This window comes from Peromyscus californicus, unplaced genomic scaffold (assembly GCF_007827085.1).
Source record: "Peromyscus californicus insignis strain IS unplaced genomic scaffold, ASM782708v3 Scaffold_11__1_contigs__length_118956290, whole genome shotgun sequence".
Taxonomy (NCBI): domain Eukaryota; kingdom Metazoa; phylum Chordata; class Mammalia; order Rodentia; family Cricetidae; genus Peromyscus; species Peromyscus californicus.
Genome location: NW_026294402.1, coordinates 95,552,408 through 95,574,174, shown reverse-complemented (window position 1 = coordinate 95,574,174; position 21,767 = coordinate 95,552,408). Strand labels below are relative to the sequence as shown.

The 21,767-nt window shown below is 39.3% G+C and overlaps 1 protein-coding gene across 3 annotated transcripts in view; it reads left to right on the top strand.

Moving 5' to 3' along the window:
- Ppp2r3a (protein phosphatase 2 regulatory subunit B''alpha) overlaps window positions 1-21,767 on the top strand; it is a 152,140-nt gene that overhangs the window by 115,950 nt on the left and 14,423 nt on the right. For all 3 annotated transcript variants that reach the window (XM_052718279.1, XM_052718295.1, XM_052718286.1), the window contains exons 8-13: window positions 3,902-4,058; window positions 8,294-8,342; window positions 9,225-9,314; window positions 17,048-17,223; window positions 18,062-18,180; window positions 19,501-19,607. In XM_052718279.1, the coding sequence (XP_052574239.1) occupies window positions 3,902-4,058; window positions 8,294-8,342; window positions 9,225-9,314; window positions 17,048-17,223; window positions 18,062-18,180; window positions 19,501-19,607 (698 nt within the window). The remainder of the gene's footprint in view (window positions 1-3,901; window positions 4,059-8,293; window positions 8,343-9,224; window positions 9,315-17,047; window positions 17,224-18,061; window positions 18,181-19,500; window positions 19,608-21,767) is intronic.

Sequence of the window (21,767 nt, the reverse complement as noted above, 5' to 3'; positions counted from 1 at the left end):
ATTTGTTATTCTAAAACAGCAATTCTCACCCTCAGAATCGCAACCCCCTTAGAAGTTGGACAACCCTTTCATGAGAGTTGCATATCAGATATTTAGATTATGATTCTAACAATAGCAAAATTATAGTTATGAAGTAGCAACAAAAATAATTTTATGGTTGGGAGTCACCACAACATAAAGAACCATATAAAAGGGTTGCAGCATTAGGAAGGTTGAGAACCACTGTTCTAAAGCGAACAGTCAGCATCACAATCATTGTTGATACTTACTGAACATCTGGTATCTACCTGGGCTCTTAGTAGGTATTATGAAATGGGTTAAGAAGGCAGAAATTTCCTTAATGATGCAAAAGTTAGACAGGCGGTGGTGGTGCATGCCTTTAATCCCAGCACCTGGGAGGCAGAGTCAGGTGGATCTCTGTGAGTTCGAGGCCAGCCTGGTCTACAGAGCGAGATCCAGGACAGGTTCCAAAGCTACACAGAGAAACCCTGTCTCAAAAAACGAAAAAAAAAGTTATAACAATATTTCACATCTTACCACCACCCCTCTTTGTTTTGTTTTTTTAGTCTGTTTGTTTTTGTTGTTGTTATTTTTTTATGGGCGGTGGTGTTTTGCCTGCATGTATGTCTGTGTAAGGATGCTGGGTCCCCTGGAACTGGAGTACAGACAGTTGTGAACTGCCATGTGGGTGCTGGGAATTGAACCTGGGTTCTCTGGAAGAACAGCTAATGCTCTTAACCACTGAGCCATTTCTCAAGCCCATCCCTCTGGTTTTTCAAGACATGGTTTCCCTGTGTAGCACTTGCTGTCCTGGAGCTCGCTCTTAATACACCAGGCTGGCCTCAAACTCAGAGATCCGCCTGCCTCCCAAGTGCCAGATTAAAGGCCACCACTGCCCAGCAAATTCTCACATTTTTAATGTGTGAATGGATATGTACTACATGCATGCCTGTTCCCAAGGAGGTCAGAAGAGGGTGTTAGATCCCATGGAACTCATTGTGAGCCACCACATGGGTACTGAGAACTGAACCCAGATCCTCTCTACAAGAGCACCAAGTACTCTTGACCCCTGAGCCATTACTGCAGCCCCTAAATTTTTATTATTGCAATAAATTATTTTATAATTATATAATTTGAGACAAGTATAGTTGAGTAACTTCCATAGAAGCACACAGTTAGTAGGTTGCAAAACTGAGAGTAGAATTCAAATGTTCTCTTTCTACACGGTGACTTATTTTCCCCTCTTCCTTTATTTCCTTACCCATCTCCTTAGTCTTCTTCTGAGTCCATTAATAAATGCTCAAAATAGTCTAGTTTTATGAATATACTTAAGAGTAAAAAATTAAGCAAAAATCAGTTTATCTCTTAACCCAACATTTCATGCACTCCCCATAGAGAGAACTTATACATCTGTATTCTTATTTTAAATTTTATTCATTTATGTTTTTATGTGTATAAGTGTTTTGTCTGCATGTATGTATATGCACCACATGTGTGCTTGGTGCTCTCAGAAGCCAGAAGAGGGTGTCAGGTCCCCTAGGACTGGAATTATAGAGGATTGTGAGCTACTGTGTGGGTGGGAATTGAACCCAGGTCCTCTGGAAGAGCAGCCAGTGCACTTAACCACTGAGCCATGTTTCCAGCCCTTGTAGTCTTATTTTATATATATAGTATATAATTTAGTTTTGTGAGACTCCTAGAGAGAGAGAGATGTTTTAATTAATTAATTTAATTATTTATTGGGGTGGGGTGGCATACAAGTATTGTTGTCAGAAGGACAGCTTGCCAGAATTGATTCTCTCCTCCCACCATGTGGTCTCAGGGATCAAATTCAGGTCATCATACATGGCAACAGGTGCTTTTACCCTCTAAACCATCCCACTGGCCCTACAAGTTCTTTTTTGAAGTGTGAGGGGAGGATACTTACTACTCTATAAATTTGGTTGGGTTTTATTTTCTTGTTTTTTGTTTGTTTGTTTGTTTGTTTCCGAGACAGGGTTTCTCTGTAAAACAGTCCTGGCTGTCCTAGAACTCACTCTGTAGCCCAGGTTGGACTCGAACTCACAGAGATCCACCTACCTACCTCTGCCTCCCAAGTGCTGGGATTAAATTGGTTGGGTTTTCTTTTCACTTAAAAATAGCTTGGGATTCCTTCCATTTCTAGCCATCTATACTACATGATTGATTGCATGGCTATGCTGTAATTAATTATATATTCCTCTATTGAGACTTAGGGCATTTTTATATTCTCTCTTATTAGAATGATGTAGTGAACATCCTTGTACTGTATATATGAATAAGAATTTCTCTAGACTACTAAAGGAAAATTCCTAGATCAAATGGTACTCTGGTACAGCCTATTAACCCTTACAAATCCTATTCATGTTTTCATTACATGTTCACTAACCTAGGGAGCAGAGGAAGACCTGTGTGAGCAAAGTCCTTAGTGGATGTATATTTTGACATGACAGCCTGTGGAGGACTCCAAGACCAGTTAGCCCATGGGAAATGGGCAAAGTTTTGAACCATGTGCGCTAGGCTCAAGAGAAATGCCAAAGCTTTTCTTGAGGCCAAGTATGTGTGTTTATGGATGATTAATCAGTGTGTGCAAAGACCAGCAACTGTGGCTTCCTCCTCCTGTATGTTTACAGGCTGATACTGCTCACCTACAGAGACCTCCTGCTGAGATTAGCTTAAACCCCAACCACCACCCTGTGCTGCCCTACTAAACCTGTGAAATTCCAGGATAATGCCAGAGAGCCCCACCTGATCCCAGCTCCACTGTCTGTGTGCCTGTCTGTCCCTCGGCCCTTTCTTCACTCCCTTGTTGTTAGGGACCCAAGCAAGGCAGGATGGCAGCCAACAACAGGAGTCAATTTACACTTACACCACAGCGTGGTTTTCTTTTGTATTTATGAAGACTATAATTTCATTTCTGCTTACTTCAGAATCTTCCATTAAAAAGATTTATATAACTCAATAATTTTTTTTCAATTTATAAAAGCATTTCCTGGAGGCTGGAGAGATGGCTCAGAGGTTGAGAGCACTGGCTGCTCTTCCAGAGATCCTGAGTTCAATTCCCAGCATCCACATGGTGGCTCACAACCATCTACAATGAGATCTGGTTCCCTCTTCTGGCCTGCAGGCATCCATGCAAGCAGAACACTGTATGCACAGTAAATAAATAATTCTTTAAAAAAATGAAATAAAATCATTTCCTATTGTATACATTAAAAAAATAATTTATCAGAGTAATATATTTATATTGCAAAATAGTCCTCTTTGTCCTTTATGTTTTCTGCCTTGATTTCTGTGTGGTAAGTGTGAGCAGGTAGAAGTCAGAAGTCAGGAATCTGTTCTCTCCTTGCAGTGTGGGCCCTGGTATCATACTTATCAGGCTTAGTAGCAAGCACCCCTACCTGCTGAGCCATCTCACCAGCCCCATTAGACCTATCTCTTATGGGCAGTATACTTATTTATTGGTTTTGAGGGGTTTTTTATATTTGATCAAAAATATTTTAATAAGTAAATTTAGCCCATTTGTATTTATTTCTGACAAAAAAAAAAAAAAAAAAAGCCGGGTAGTGGTGGTGCATGCCTTTAGTCCCAGCACTCAGGAGGCAGGGGAAAGTGGATCTTTGTGAGTTTGATTTTTTTTTTTTTTTTTTTTTTTGAGACCAGTTTGGTCTACACAGTGAGTTCCAGGACATCCAGACATCCAGGGCTACACAGAAAAACCCTGTCTCAAAAAAAAAGAAAAAGAAAAAGAAAGCATACATAAGTTCCTGGTTTGGTACCAAAGCAAAATTTTAATCAATGAACGGTATTTTCTAGACTCTATAATAGCCACGGCTAGTTATGCATCGTTTAAAAATTAATTGTTTTATTCATACCATTTCAGACTCTGGCCCTCTTGGAGGAAGAGGAAGATATAAACCAAATCACAGATTACTTCTCTTATGAACACTTCTATGTCATTTATTGTAAATTCTGGGAACTAGATGGTGATCATGACCTGTACATCAGCCAGGATGATCTATCTCGATACAATGACCAGGGTGAGTGATTCTATAGATGCTAAAACTAAACCTTTTTTCAAAGTTGTATAAATTGTCTCCCCTCGTTATAAGAAATTCCCTTTCTTAAATTCTATTAGTAAGTCTCTTTATATGGCCAATAATTTGTAAATGAGAATGAACAAAGATAAATGTGTTCATTTGTTCACTGTAGGCCAGGCTGGCCTTGAACTCATAGGGAGCTACCTACCTGTGCCCCTCTGGTGCTGGGGTTAAAGGTGTGTACCACCATGCCTAGCCAAAGGTAATTGCTTAAACTTTTAAGAGGCCAGAGAAGGAGTTTGGAGGTGAGTAAGTAACCACAGTTTTAAAAGTAGGAGGTCTTTGCAGTAATTAAGATGATGATCAAATACAAGTGCAAATCTGTTTTAAAACCTCCTCGCTTAATAATATTTCTATTAAAGCTACAAATGAAATTTCTTTTTTTTTTTTCCTTTTCTATGAGTCTCACTATGTTCCCTTGGCTGGTCTGGAACTCACTATGAAAATCAAGCTGCCCTGCCACAGATTTCATTTTCAAGGACTCATAAAAATTTACTTTTGGTGGGGGTGGCTAGAGACATGGCTCAGTGGTTAAGAGCATTTGCTACTCTTACAGAGTATCTGAGTTTGGTTCCCGCACCCACATCGTGCAGCTCATAACCTCCTCTCTCTCTCTGGTTCTTGAGGTTCTCATGACCTCTCTAGTCTCTGAGGGCATGTGCACTCACATGCTTGTACCCACACACAGACAGACCCAGAGACTTAAAATAAACCTTTTTTCAAAGCTTACTTTTTAATTTTAACTCCAGAAAAGTATTTTATCTACAGATGAATTTCATTGTTTTCTTCTGCTAAAAAAGAAAGTTAACATATCACATTTTTAGGCTTAGGTTTTATTTTCCTTTTTATAAAGTTGGAACTTAGTGCCAACTAATTTGTAATTCTTTCCTTTTTTGAAAATTTCAATCATGTGAGTGTGTGTGTGTGTGTGTGTGTGTGTGCGCGCGCGCACACACAGGTCTACTCATGCTACTGCACTCATGTGGAGGTCAGAGAACAACTTAAGAGAGTTAGTTCTCTCTCCACCATGTGGGCTCCAGGGATCAAACTCGGGTCACGTTTAGTGATAAATGCCTTTACACACTCAGCCATCTTGTTGGCCCCTGATATGTAATAATCTTAACTAAGTGCCAAGATATATTGATTCATTCTTCTCTCATAAGATCATCCTTATTCTGTCTTTAAATATCTTCCCAGCAATTTTTAAATCATACTTTTGTCCTTTTAGAGATAGCAGAGAACAAATCTTTAGTGAGCTAAGTTTTGTTTTTCATTTGATAAATCTCTAATGGGATGTGTGACAAGCCCCACTTCATGAATGACTGATTTTTGCAGTGCTGGAGATTGAACCTGGGACATCATATATGCTTGGCAAATACTCTATAATTAAGCTGTGTCTCCACCCTATAAGCTTGTTTTGTCTGGTAATCAAGTTTCATAGAGCTATGCACATTTATGAAACAGGTTTGGTTTGACTTGGTTTTTGAGCTAAGCACAGTGGCCCAGGCCTATAGTTTCAGATACTGAAGAAGCTGGGGCAGGAGGATTTCTGTAGCATAGTATTTGGAAGCCAGCCTGGGAAACATAGACCCTATCTGAACAGGGAGGGTGGAGAAACCAGCAGAGTTCTCTCTCAAATTCTTGGGTGCCAAGCAGGAATCATGGGCAAATCCTCAAATGTACTTCCACCTTCAAGTTTTTGTTTTGCCTTCCGCCTTCAAGTAGTCAATCTGTCATTGGATTAACAAAAATTAATAAATTCATAAGGGTCTCAGGTCAGCCGTAGCTATACACCTTCCTGTTAATCCAGAGATCTTACATAACCCATGGACTCTAAAGCCCCCTCTCCTGGTCTTACTGCCATTATTTCCAGATACTATATGTACTGATTGGATTGATGTTAATGGCATAGTGAAGGGAACATTAAACTCTGCTTTTTTTTTTAAGATCTCGAACTCACAGAGATCCACCTGACTCTGCCTCCCGAGTGCTGGGATTAAAGGCATGTGCCAACACCGCCTGGCAAACTTGGCATTTTTGTCCATTCACCAAATTCTGCTTTAGACCACAGTCTTTAGTTTTAGGATAATAAACCTTCCAAAGTTAAAGCAACCTTTTTTAAAAGACGGTAGGGAGCAGGAGTGCTGGCTCAGCAGTTAAGAGCACTTAACTGCTCTTGCAGAGGAACTGGGCTCCATTCCCACCACCTACATAGCAGCTCACAAATGTCTGTAACTCCAGTGCCAGGGGATTTGATACCCTCTTTTGGCCTCCACAGGCACCAGGCACTCATTGATGCATATACATACATGCAGGCAAAACACTCATACATAGAAAGTAAAAATAAATAAACTGGCTTAAAGATGTTAGCATCAGAATTTAATATTTTTGCTGTTTCTATATACCCTTCTTATTTCTCTCTAGTATAAAATATTTATTCATTAACTCAAAGTTCAGCAAAGTACAGAGACTGTAGAGACTTTTGTATATGCCAGGCATGGCTTATCTTGACATATGTATTTCTAATTTTCCTAGCCAAATTGACTTACATGTTGACTATACCTAACTCTAAAAAGAATAGATGATGGGAGCTGCTAACCCTCTATTGAATTCCTTGGTAGTCCTGAAATTTTACTGTGCATTCCATTGCCTGGGGTGCTTCTTAAAAGAACAGATCTAGAGATCCCTGGGCCTTGCCTTGCCTCTCCTCTCTCCCCTCCCCTCCCTTCTTCTCCTGTCTGTCTCTTCTTTCTTCCTTCCTCCTTCTTCCCTCCTTCTCCTCCTCCTCCTCCTCCTCCTCCTCCTCCTCCTCCTCCTCTTCCTCTCTCTCTCTCTCATTCACTCTCTCGCACCCCCCCTCCTTCTGGCTATTTTGAATCTATAAAGATATACTGGTATACATTTTCTAGGGTATATCATCAAAAACAAACATATTATCTGAAGATATAATTGTTACTGAGGATGTAGTTCAGTGCTAGGTTTCTTGCCTAGCATGTGCAAAGCCCTGGGTTCAGTCCCCCAGTAGAACCAATAACAAGCCATTATGTGTCTGTAAATAAAACTTACTGATGAAATTTCTTTAAAATGTTATATCTTAGACTCTTACAGAATGAGAATATAAGAAAAGTATGTTTATGGTATGTCTTGGTATGTTTTTAAAAGCTGCTTTGAAGCATTCTCCATCATTTTACTTTGTTTCATTTTATATTATTTCAGAAGCTATACAATCAGTTTCCCTTTAATTTAATGCTAGGATAAAATTTGTCTTGTTTTAGAAAATTTGTTTTGTTTTATTGAATAACAAGATCAATACAAATTTTGTGTATTTTTGTCTTAGTTGTCAGGATGTTCAGAATTAACTTAGAACTCAACCATATAAATAACTAAACAGATGTCAGATACATTCATTTACCTTTCTTTTTTTAAAATTAGTGATTGATACTTTAAACCTACCTCATTCTTCTAAAAAGTATAAATTATGCCTAAATAAGAATGTAGGATCTAGGCAGACAAAATTCCTGCACAAATAGGGGTAGGGCCCCCTAGGTCCCACCCTTCACAGAGGAGATTTTGGTGGTTGATCATTAGTGAGGGAGGAAGATTCACTCTCTTGGGTATCTTGCCCATGCCCCCATGGAAGCCCCACACACATGTGCATATGGGAAGCACATGGACTCATGGGTTTAATGACCAAAAACAGAGGCCATGGAATAGGGAGAAAGACAGACTAAGAGAAACTTGGCATAGAGAGGTAACAGTGGATGGATAGGCTCAAAATACATTATATGAATATATAAAATTTTCAATGAATAAACTTTATTTTTTAAAAGAATTGAGGGGTTGGGGATGTGACTGAGTTGATAGAATGTTTGACTAGCATATACAGGCCTGTGTTTGATTTCCAGCACCACATAAACTGTGTACAGTGGTGCACACCTATAACCCCAGCTCTTGGTGGTAGAAGCAGGAAGATCAGAAGTTCAAGGTCATCCTCAGTTATATAGCAAATAGAGTTCACCCTGGGATATATATTAAAAAAAAAAACCTGTCTCACAAAAGGAAAATTTAATGGTTGATATTCTCACTGTGGAAGATGTTTATGGTTTAGCTTTAACTTTAGCAAATGAAAACAAATTTGTCAGGAATTTTTCTAACTAATTCTTATTTACATTTAGCTTCATCAAGTAGAATTATTGAAAGAATATTTTCGGGAGCAGTGACAAGGTATGAAAAGTTTAAAATTTGAATTTTATTTACTGGGCTAGCAATAAGTAATAGAAAAATGAAATAAAACAATTTGAGTTTCAAAATGAATTATACTATTGCTGCAATCTCATTTAGCAGAGCTACTAAGTCAAATTACATCTAAAACATATACAATCATGGCTTAATAAAAGACAGTAATTCCTTAATATTAGTACAATGTCTAAATATAAGTAACAATATCTAATCCCATTGATTATCAGGTTGGAAACCAGGGCCAGACCTAGTGGCATGAGCCTGTAATCTTCAGATAGTAGGCTAAGGTAGGATGTTCACAAACTGAAGCTTTCTTGGGCCATATAGTCAGTTCAAAGTCTGCCTAGGCAATTTAATAAGACCTTGTTTCAAAAAATTAAAAGTAAGCTGGACATGGTGGCACATGCCTTTAATCCCAACACTTTGGAGACATATAAGCAGGTGGATTTCTGTAAGTTCAAGACCAGCCTGGTCTACATACTGAGTTCCAGCCCCTAAAGGCTACATACTGAGACCCTGTCTCACACAAATTAGTTAGTTAACTAAATAATAAATACAAAGTAAAGAGAAGTAAGGATGTAACTCAGTGGTAGAGTACTTGCTTGCCCTGTATTAGGCTTTAAGTTCAAACTCTAGTACCACAAAAGCAGCACGACTGATTTTTTTTTTTCATTTAGGCAAATGTCTTCTAGTTTCACCTTGTAGGCCTCAGAAAATAAGACAGGCCTCAAAGGGGTTACATTTTCTGAACTATCCAGCTTTATGAGGAATCCATCATTTTCTTCTTTATTTAGTAAATTTCTAAAGAGTGATGTTACTTTATTTCTTAATTGCTCAGGAAATTTTATAACCATGTGTTTTCTTCAGAGGGAAAACAGTACAAAAAGAGGGAAGAATGAGTTATGCAGATTTTGTTTGGTTTTTGATTTCTGAGGAAGACAAACGGAACCCTACCAGGTAAGTTTTTGTTGTCAAGATGTAAACACATGCACAAAGCTTGGAAAGAGCATGGTGTATACCTAGTAAACTGACCTGGCCTAGTCATAGCAGGATATGTTGGAGTGTCTCTGTCTTCATAGAGCTCAGTCTAAGAAAGCAGAGGCACAGAACGAACCATGGTCATTGTGCCTCAAGGGAAGAGCTATTACCCACATAAAGGTAAAATGAAGTATACTCTTTCCAGGAGAGAGAAATAGAATTGGTGAGTATTTATACAGAGTGTAGAATAGATTCTGTACATTTTAGTTCTTTCATAATCTGCACTAGTTTTATAGTAAATTGAAGAAGGAAGGAAAAGCAAATCGAGGGACTAAAGAGATGGCTCAGTGTATAAAGCCCTCCCATACAAGCTTGAGGACCAGAGTTCAAATCCCCACCACTTACATAAAAACCAAGAAAGTGTGAGGGCCCCACTTGTAATTCCAGTGCTCAGGAGATAGAGACAATGGATTCTCAGGGCAGGCTGGCTAGCTATACCACCTGAATCAGTGAGACCCAGGTTTACCAAGAGACTCTCCCTCAGTAAATAAACTGGAGAGCACTTGGGAAAGACACCTGGCATCACCTCTGACATACTTGTACAAACATGTACTTTCACCTACATATGCTTGTGAACATAAAAAAAAACCAAAACATTGTGACTAGTATGTAAGATCTCAGCCTCATGCTCCCAGTTGAAATCATCACTCCCTTTCCTTGGCACTCTCAAACATGCCTTGATTTGTGGTGTGAATTTACATATCTTTCTATCCACTACTGTTTCCTGGTTAAGCCAAAGATCTAGGTCTCTCTCAAAAAGGACCTCTTGCCTATAAAATAATGTTCTATACAGTTTCTGCTAAGTACCAAGGAAGGCAGGTGATACATGCCTTGATGCCAATGTGGAGTCTTCATATTGGTTCAAAAGTTATTGAAGGGACTACAGAGATGGTTATACAGGTAAGAGCACTGACTGCTTTTCCAGGTGACTGGGGTTCGATTCCCAGCACCCACATGGCAGCTCACAACTATCTGTAACTCCAGTCCCAAGAGATCCAATGCCCTCTTCTAGCCTCTCGAGCAGAGGTTCTCAACCTGTGTGTTACAGCCCTTTCAGGGGCCCAAAGGGGTCAGATAGCCTGCATATCAGATATTTCCATTATGATTCATAACAGTAGCAAAGTTATAGTTATGAAATGGCAACAAAAATAATGTTATGGCTGGTGGTCCCCATACCATGAGGAACTGTATTAAAGGGCCACAGCATTAGGAAGGTTGAGAACCGCTCCTCTAAAGACACCAGGCATGCATGTGGTACACAGACACAGTTAACTGAAATTTTAAGTATTGAAATATTTAGTATAATGTGAATAAATAACTGAAATAGAAAAATAAGCTAGGTATGATGATACATGTCTTTAATCCCAGCACATGGGAGGCAGAGGTAGTTGCATCTCTGTGAGTTTGAGGCCAGTCTGGTCTACATAGAGAGTTCCAAGCCAGCCAGGGCTACATAGTAAGACTCTGTCTCAAAACAAAAACAAACAGGTAGAGAGCAATAAAAGAAGATACCTGAGGTCAGTCTTTGGCCTTTGCGCGCGCGCACACATACACACACACACACACACACACACACACACACACACACACACAGAAAAAGAGAGATTTATTAGTGGATATGATCATAAAAATGATACATGACCTTCCAAAAATACTAATTGGTTTAAAGGTACAAAAAGAAAAAAGGGGAAAGCGTGAAAAACAATAGGTCATGTAAATAAGAGCAGTAAATATGGTTATGCTGATATAAAGAAAAAATAGACTTTAATAAAATTCTAGAGACAAAGACATGTTTATATGACAAGAAGAACAATCTAACATATTGTAACTATAAAGATATATTCACCTAGCCAGGCAGTGGTGGTACACACCTTTAATGCCAGCACTCAGGAGGCAGAGGTGGGTAGATCTCTAGAGTTCAAGGCCAGCCTGGTCTACAGAGCAAGTTTCAGGCCAGCTGAGACTATACAAAGAAACCCTGTCTCAAAACAAAACAATACAAAAAGATAGATACACCTAAGAGTCCCAAAATGCATATGAAAGAAAAATAAAGTATTGCAGAAGTAAATAAGAATTCACAGTTATTATTGGAGACTTCAATATCCTACCATCAATAATAAATCAACCAACTATGAAGCTCAACAAGGAAATAGAGGTTGTAAATGATACCATAACACTAGCCAAAACTATAGCCTTCTAGATCTAACAGACACCTATACAACACTTCACTCAAAACCAGCTGAAGTGCACATGGAACATTTGCAAGAAGGGTGGGGGTATGGAATAGACAAAAAGATATTCTCAGTAAATACTTGAGAGTGAAATTAGGGATAAGGGATGTAGCTCGGGTTGTAGAATGCTTGCCTAGCACACACACAAAGCTCTGGGTTCTATCACCAGCACTACACAAAACAGGAGTAATGTATGCTTATAATCCCAGGACTCAGGAGGTTACATAGGAAGATCAGAAGTTTAAGGTCATCCTTGGCTATATATCAAGTTTAGACTGTACTATATAAAATCATGTATTTAATTTTTTAAAAGGCACAGAGGATGTCTTCTGGATAAGATGGTGACTTAGAAGACTCGTTTGAGGTCTGGGCGAGGTGGTACACACTTTTAATCCTAGCACTTGGGAGGCAAAAGAAGGAGATCTCTGGGAGGCTCCAGGGCTATACAGAGAGACCCTGTCTCAAAAACTGAAAAAGCTGTATCTGAGTGAGTTAGGAAAACAAAAGGAATAAGAATATTATATCACATGTCAACTACTATTACCATCTCCCTGACTCATTTGTTAATACACACATGAACTCCCATGACCAGGCTTGCTCCCCACTGCCACAGCAGGGAACATGACCAAGCATAGGGATTCAGACCAGTCTTAAGGGCATCTTCAGGGTATCTCCTAGAGAATCTGTATCATTTTGAAAAATACCAAATCATATATAAAGGCAGGCACATCAGAATAACAGATGATTTCTCAATAGACAAAGGGGTTTGGAATAATGTATTTCAAGTTCTGAAAGACCACAGCTGCCAACCCAGACTACTATTCTCAGCACATCTGTCATAATTGATGGCAAATGACCTTCCATGACAAAAGCAGGCTAAAGGAACAACTAAGCCAACGCTACAGAGGACAACAGAAGGAATTCTTCATTTTAAAATAATAAACACACCAGAGAGGCTGGGGGGAGGGGGGATAAATGATGCTAGAAAGTAGATAATGCAAATGAAGATTAGGAAAAGACTAAACCGACAGAATCAACAAATGACAGGAATTAATACACACTTTTTTTTAACCCTTTTAAAAATTTTATTTGTGGGTTTTTTTAATTTTTTTTATACAGGGTCTCACTATGTACCCCAGCTTAGCTCTGGTCTGCTGCAGTTAAAGGTGGGCACAGCCATAGTGGGTCTTATTCTTCACTACAACCTTGTCCCCCAAGACAAGGATTCTCTGTGAAGGCCTGGTTGTCCTCAAACTCGATCTGTAGATGAGGCTAGTCTCAAATTCAGAAATCTGTCTGTTTCCTGAGGGCTGGCTGGCATTAAAGGCATGCACTACCAGGACCAGCTGGATATTTACATAATCTTAAAGTATTATTCTAGAGACAATTATTAATGGCAAAGAAAAATAATAATTTTAGAGAATGAAGATTTGGTAGTTACTATTTTAACAAAAGGGCCAAAGCATTTTTAGTAACAGGAGAAATATATCAAATGTCTCCTGATCAGAAGAAATAATTTCAGGGACATTCCTGGCAGATATATATAACCTGACTCTAATGAGAATGTAATACACACTTTTCTATAATAATTCTGAATATTAATGACCTCGATTTCCCAATCAAAAGACAAAAAATAACAGAATGGATCTAAAACATGATCCATCTATTTGTTGCCTCCGAGAAACATACCTCACTGTCAAAAGGCGATGGTAGTGCACATCCTTAATCCCAGCACTCAGGAAGCAGAGACGGGTGGATTTCTGTGAATTCAAGGCCAGCCTGGTCTACAGAGTGAGTTCCAGGACAGGCAGGACTATACAGAGAAACCCTGTCTCAAAAAAACAAAATAAATAAATAAATACTGTCTTAGGGTAAACAGTTGGGAAAGGGAATTCCAAACAAATGGAACCGGGAAACAAGCAGATATCCCTAATGTAATAGATATCAAACACTAACCAGCCAGAAGAAATAAAGATTAGTAGATCCTGGTTAAAGGAACAATCTATCAAGAAATTACAATCTAAACACATATACACTGAACGCAGGTGCACCCAGTTTCATAAATACTACTAAACGGGCAGAAGCTCAGCACATAAAAATACATGCTTCTCTTGCAGAGAATCTAGTTCCAGCCTCCAGCACCCATGTGGTGGCTCACAACCATTCTTAGTTACAGTTCCAGAGGATCGGATACCCTTCTGGCCTCCAAGGGCACCAAGCACACATTGCTGCACATACATGTGTGCAGGCAAAACACACATAAAATTAAAATCTTTTTAAGATAACAAGGTCTAGAGAAACAGCTTTGTGGTTTAAGAGCAACTCCTTCTCTTCCAGAGGCCTGAGTTCAATCCAACACTTATGTCAGGTGTTCACAATTGCCTATAATTCCAGAGGAGAACCACGTCCCCTTCTGGCCTCTGCCATTATCCAAACACATATGACATACACTCACAAGCCACACACATGCATGTAAAGAATAAATATTTTTAAATACATACATAGATGGAGTTAAATGATATCATACACTAAATGTTTCTAACAAACATTTACAAAACATTCCATCCAACCATTACAGAATATACATTCTTCTCAACAGCTTGTGGTACTTTATCTAAAATAGATTATATATTACTACATAAAGCAAGTCTCAATCAACATAGGAAAATTCAGATAACTTTTTGTATTCTATCTACCCACATGAAATAAAGCTAGAAATCAATAGCAAGAGAAACTATTCAAAAAATGATTTAAATTTGTGGAGATTAAACACTATTGGATGATGAGTGAGTCACTGAAGAAATAAACCAAAAAACTTCCTAGAATGGGATGAAAATGAAAATACAACATAGCAAAACCTATGGGATGTAAAAAGTAATCCCTAGAAAGGACGTTTATGGTTCTAAGGGCCTAAAATTAAAAAAAAAAAAAAAAAAAAAAAACTTAAGACCTTCAAAAGGCAAAAGCAGTAATGGAAATAAACCATCAAAATCAGGACAGAAATTAATGACAAAGATGAAAATACAAAAAATGGATGAAAGAACTGATTCTTTGAAAAGAAAAACAATATTGATTGAGAAAATCAAAACAAAATTAGAGATTTAAAGGCATTACAATCGATAGCATTGAAATTCAGAAAATGATAAAGGTATAGCTTAAAAAACTTAATTTTTTACTCCACTAATTAGGAAAATCTAAAATTTAAGTGTATAGATGCCTATATACAAACTACCTATGTAAAACAAGATATTATAATATAAACATCTATGATAAGCAACAAAATTGAATCAATTACAAAAATGATACTAAAACCCTCAACAAAAAGTAGTCCAGGTCCTGGGGCAGGAGAGATGGCTCAGAGGTTAAGAGCACATACTGCCGAAGACCTGAGTTCAGTTCTCAGCACTCACGTCAGGTATTCCACACCCCCTGTACCTCCAGCTCCAGGGGAGCCAATGCTTCTGTTCTCCATGGACTCCTGCACTTGCATGCACACATCCCCACACAGACACACACACACAGCTGAACACTTAAGTTTTCGAAAATACATACTTAAAATTATCTAAAGAACAAGTCCAGATGGATTCACTGCAGAATTCTACCAGACTTGTAATAAACTAATACCAATCCTCAAATTATTTTACTCCATAAAATGGAAAAAGAAAGTACACTTCCTAACTCTTTTTGTGAAGTCACCACACCCAGCCAAGACCATATATTGTGCCTTTAGAAATGTGAAGAATGCCAGGCAGTGGTGGTGCAAGCCTTCAGTCCCAGCACTTGGGAGGCAGAGGCAAGCAGCCCTTTGTGAATTCAAGGCCAGCCCGGTGTACAGAGCAAGTTCCAGAACAGCCAGGGCTACACAGAGGGGAGAAAAAATCTGAAGGAAGGCAGGGTGTGGTAGAACACACCTTTAGTCTCTCTGATTTCCAGGCCTGTCTGATCTACATGATTGCAGGCTAACCAGGACTACAGTATGAGACCCCCTCAAAAGAAGGTAAAACAAAGATAAAAATCTGAAGGAAAAGCACTACAAGTCAAAATACCAAAGTAGAGGTAGGAAAAGGAACCTTTCCATATCCAAGATCTGAGCCAGGGAGGTGCCATGTCCTTGCTGTCCAGCTACTCCAGCTAGAGCAGAATCACATGAGACCAAGAGTTAGAGGCCACCTTAAATTACATATTAATAATTTGTTTAAAATGAATAAATAAGCCGGACGGTGGTGGTGCACGCCTTTAATCCCAGCACTCAGGAGGCAGAGGCAGGCGGATCTCTGTGAGTTCCAGGAAAGGCGCAAAGCTATACAGGGAAACCCTGTCTCGAAAAACCAAAATAAATAAATAGATAAAAATTTAAAAGGTAAGAAGTACAAGATAAAAAAAAATTACGGGTTGGAGAGATGGTTGGCGAGTGAGATCAAACTCGAATCTCTTGCCATGGAGGAGTGAAGACCCAAGTTTGACCCTCAGAGTTCATGGTTTGTTTGTTTAAAAAAAGCCAGGCATGGCACACATTTGTAATTCCAGTGCTGAGGAAGTGGAGAAAGGTAGATCCCTGGGGCTCACTAGTCAACTAGCATAGCCTGTTTGGCTAGTGAGAGACCCTGTCTCAAAGGTGGAGAAGCGGTTAAGAAGATGCCCAGTGCTGACCTCTGGCCTCCACGTGCACACACAGATATCCAGAAAACTTGCCTGCCATGACGCTCCTTTGTAGGATATGTCTAGATAATGTGCCATGTCAAAGGATGGGGAAATGTGAGATCCAAAAGACACAGTAGGAAAAAGAACTTCAAGAGGAAATTGTGAACCAGGCATAGAGACCAAACAGACCATAGGAAAATAGGTCAGAAGGAACCAAAGAATATTTCAAGAAAATTCCATTGCTGGAAATCCTAATGTGATTGAATGTGGATCCAAACAACTGGTGGAGATTTGAGGGCTGATAGAATAACAAGTACACAGGAAGCAAAGCAGAGTTCAAAGGAATGTACTGTTACTAACTCTGACTAATGAACAAGTTCACTGTGTTAAATGACTGGAAGTGATAAAGACCAAAATCTCTTTGTTATATCAAATCAACACACAATTCTTGAAACAGAAAAATGGAGAAAAAATGTGAGCTTTTGCTCTGAAAATACAAGATAAAAATCAAAAGAATTGGCTTTTTGAAGTGACTGGTTCTGGAATTTAAAAATAAAAGAAGGACTCTTCTGTTGCTTTTTCTTATATTTCTGGTTGTGAGCCTATCCTTTAATGGCTGAGCCATCTCTCCAGTCCCCCTCCATTGTTTTTCAAACAAACCTCTATAACTAGGTATAATTTGTAACAAACATGTAAAGTTACTTAAAAAGAAACATGCAGTAGTACTTGAATAAAGAACTTCTACCAGGTACATGCTAATGAGCATCTTTTACCTCCTAGCATTGAGTATTGGTTCCGCTGCATGGATGTGGATGGAGATGGTATACTTTCCATGTATGAGCTGGAATACTTCTACGAAGAGCAGTGTGAACGAATGGAAGCCATGGGCATTGAGCCTTTGCCATTCCATGATCTGTTGTGCCAGATGCTTGACTTGGTGAAGCCAGCTAGTGATGGTAAGACTGAATGAACAGCACTTTGCACTGTTCATCCTTAAACAAAATGGAACACAGAGTTCTGTATTATCCTGATGTATTTAGCTTTCCAGAGTTGCCTTTACAAGCTTCCCAAGTACAGAAGAATTTAAAGTTTCTCTCTCCTTGACTATAAGTATCAAAGCTACTTTTTAAGAAATAGAACTTTAGCTGGGCAGTGGGGGCGCACACCTTTAATCCCAGTACTCAGGAGGCAGAGGCAGGCCGATCTCTGAGTTCGAGGCCATCTTGGTCTACAGAGCAAGTTCCAGGAAAGCCAGGGCTACATAGTGAAACCCTGTCTCAAAAAAAAAAAAAAAAAAAAAAAAAAAATCCATAAAGAAAGCTCTGTGACTCAGAGCTGTGGAGGTGAGGAGAGATGGGGATGACTTCTTGGTGAAAACAGTTCTTGGCTGGAGGGGGCAGGGAGCATAATGTCATGGTGTCGATGGTTGCACATCATGAGTGTGCTTAAAAGCCACTGCCATGTACAAGTTAAAAAGGACTCACCTTTTTTTTTTTTTTTTTTTCTGAGAGACAGGGTTTCTCTGTGTAGCTTTGCGCCTTTCCTGGAACTCACTTGGTAGACCAGGCTGGCCTTGAACTCACAGAGATCCGCCTGCCTCTGCCTCCCGAGTGCTGGGGTTAAAGGCGTGTGCCACCACCGCCCGGCTGGCTTTTTTTTTTAATGTGATTTATAATTAAGTGAACATACACATATACTGTTCAACAGCAGTGAGGTTTTCTTTTTTGGGTTTTTTTCGTTGTTTGTCAAAAGAGCTGTCAGTGAAATTTACATGGCATATTTGTTTTTCCATAGGCAAAATAACTCTACGAGATCTGAAGAGGTGCAGAATGGCTCATATCTTCTATGACACTTTCTTTAACCTGGAGAAATACTTGGACCATGAACAAAGAGATCCTTTTGCAGTCCAGAAGGTAATGGGATACATTGAAATTGAACTCTCAGAGCTAGAGTACCAAAGGCTGTATGATTCCTATTAAATGGTCTGTGCATGTAGGGATCTCTGTATTCAAATAGATAACATCTAAAATATTTCATCAAATATGAAAAGAGACAATAATGTCGTGAAGCAGAAGGAAGAGGGGGAAGGGATGGAGAGGGAGAGAAAGAGAATATAAACAAATGAGAATCAATATAAAGATCTGAGAGCTGAGAGTAGTGGTGCATGCCATTATGGAGACTGATGGGCATCTGTGAGTTCAAGCCCAGCCTGATCTACCTAGCAAGTTCCAGGACAGCCAGAGCTATATGGAGAGACCCTGTCTCAAAATAAATTCACAAATAAATACTAAGAGCACATTTCACCCACAACCACTGTGCAGGTCAGGTCCGCTCCAGCTCTAAGTCCATGTAATTGCATACACATTAGAAACTAGTTTCAAACTGTAGTTTTGAAAAATACATCAGTAACACGTCTTACAAGATATACTGACCTTGATTTAATTGTGCTATGCACTTCCAAGATAGTGTGGTAAATAGCTTTACCCTCCTAAGTGACACCAGAACTTCTCCAAAATAGACAACTTCAGATAATTTAACACCTTTTCAAGTACTGATGATTCCTGTGTGTGGCTATCAATTTTAAATGTTGTTGTGCATGAGAATAGAGACAAACTCCTTTGCCATGGGCAAACATGTTAGACCATCAGTAAACTTTGAGTGAAAGGAGAGCACAGACTGCAGAAAGTTGTCCTCCAATCCATACATGCACCGTCTCACACACACACACACACACACACACACACACACACACACACACACACACACACAATAGGTTTGTTTGGTTTTTTTGTTGTTTTGTCTGTTTTTTTAAGAATCATAGAGCTAGAGAGATGGCTCAGAGGTTAAGAGCACTTGCTGTTCTTGCAGACAACCCAGGTTTAGTTCCCAGCACCCACATGGTGACTCACAACTGTCTTAACTCCAGTTTCAGAGGCTCCAGCATCCCTTCTGACCTCTGCAGACACTGCATACACATGGTGCACATATGTACATGCAGGCAAAACACTTATAAAATAAAATTATTTGTTTTAAAGAAAGAATCATTACCAAAATAATGTAGGCTGCTTAGCGCACCTAATGTTGTGATTCCAGGTGTAGATCACTGTGGAAATGTTGTCTTAGGCCCTCTTTTAATATGTTAGAATACTTTCAGATAGGTTTTTCGGCAACATACATTTATGATGCCCTACCTCCAATTTTTGTCTTTATTCTAACTTCCTCCTTTCAATCAGGATGTTGAAAATGATGGCCCTGAGCCTTCTGACTGGGACAGATTTGCAGCTGATGAGTATGAGGCTCTTGTCACAGAAGAATCTGCCCAGGTGCAGCTCCAGGAAGGGTGAGTGCATCCCCGTGACTGTCATCGGACATTAGCAGGGCTGTCCGTGTCAGAACACTAAAACTGCCTCTCAAAATCCTTCTCTAGCTTTTCCACTTTTGACTAACATGAAAGAAATGTCTGCTTTGGCTATCTTAACTTGGATGAACACACTCCTCTCTTGCATTCCTCACTGATTCCCTGATATTCTCATGTCTCATTTCCTTTAATAAGTCATACCTTTCACAGAATGCAAGATCACTGAGCACCACAACTCTGTAATAGTCAGTCAGCCAGGTTTAAGACGGGGCTACAGAACTGAACCTCCCCTAAATAACTGGACTGTGTGTTAAATGAACCTTTACTGGGAATAATCAAAGGAAAATTCCATCATGGATCATGTTAAGAAAGCAAGCTGTCCAAAAATCTTACTATTTGGGACATTCCATCAATTGTATCATTTACTAGCTTTCCCATTATTTTCTGTGACTTTAGAAATTTTTTCTAATTTTTTCCTTAGTCTTTGTTGGTAATATAGACGTGCTGTACTATATCTAATGTATGTGAGTTATGGAGCTCTCAACTAAGGTCTGCATATCTGCAGGGAAAATGCCATCTTCTAAGCCCTAATGACTCACATTTTTATAGTTTTGTAATATTCCACTGTATAGCTGGACCATTACTCTACACTCTTCTATTGATAATTATATTTTTAACATTCCACTGTTACGGATTATGGTGTTTGACAAATCATCCAATATACGTCATTTAATTGTAATCGAATTTCTAAATGGTCTTATTAAATAAAAAACACGGAGCCAAATATAGGGGTGAAAGCCTTAGAGATCAAGGAAATAGGGAAAGCCACAGCTAACCTTACATCATCAACTTGGCAGCTTCCAAATACGAGTTACGTCCTGTCTACCCACGCCTTTATTGCCTTGCTGTTCTGCCATCTCATTGGCTATCTTAGCCCAGCTACCTCACTTCCTCTTCCTACACAGCTCTGTCACTTTCTATCTGTCTGTACAGACTTCCAGGTCACTATGGTTGGTACTGGGATTAAAGGCATGTGTCACCATTTGCTTGGCTCTGTTCCCTAGTGTGGCCTTGAATACACAGAGACCTTGCCTGCTAAGTGATAGCATTAAGGTCATGTGTTACCACTGCCTGATTTATATGTTTACTTAAAATGGCTTGCTATTTCCTCTGACCTCCAGGCAAACTTTATTTATTAAAGCACAAATAAAATATCACATTTCAGCACAAATAAAATATTACCACGTTTAATTTATAAGATGAATTCCTAGAACACAGCACGCAAATAAGCATATCCAAACTGTAGTTGTAAAGAGTCTACGAAGACATAAAAGGGTTTTATAGAAACCAAGCAATGATGGATGCAGACCCTCACATTGAGCAGCAGTGCGGAAGCATTTCCATGTCTTGGCCTAAAGGGACAGGACATGGAACACCAGTGCCAAAAGAAGTAGCTGTGTGAAGAGGGCCCTGGCAGGATTTAGAATGCAATCCTCGGCAACTCACCTGAAAGCAAGCTCCTAGAAGCACACATCCAACCCTCTTCGTATCCTCAGCAGCCTGGCGGTGACACCTCTTGACCCCAGAAGACCAGGGAGTTCCCTGATGTGGTCCATCAGGTCAGCCTCCTGGAGCAGAGAGAGAAGGAAGGCTAAACAGGAAATATCCAGCTTAATAGGTGACGTGAAATAGTCCTCCAGAGTTGTACCATTTCCTACCTTTCCATGAGTTCCTTTTTTGGCGGGTAGGGGGAGGAGAAGAGATTGACCTTGAACTTGATCCTCCCTGAACCACTCCAGTACGGGGATTATGGCCCGGCATCACTATACTTAGCCCATGGTGTCTTCATTATCTTTTTTTAAGGTGTCGAATATACCATCACCAATCCCCCTTTTTAAATGTGTAGATTATTTTTCTTTCTTTAGTCATAAAACTAAGGTTTCATATATAAAGTTCTTTTGTAATAAAAGATGGCCCAAGTGGGCAGGATCAGAAGCCAAATATATCCAGGGAATACTAATAATAACTGATGACAGTTGTGCCTTATGCATTTACTAGGATGCAACAATAATTAAAGGTCTGATTTGCCTCTTTTGTAGGGCAGTTTTGTTTACTTGTTTTTCCCCTTTTTAAAATTACAAG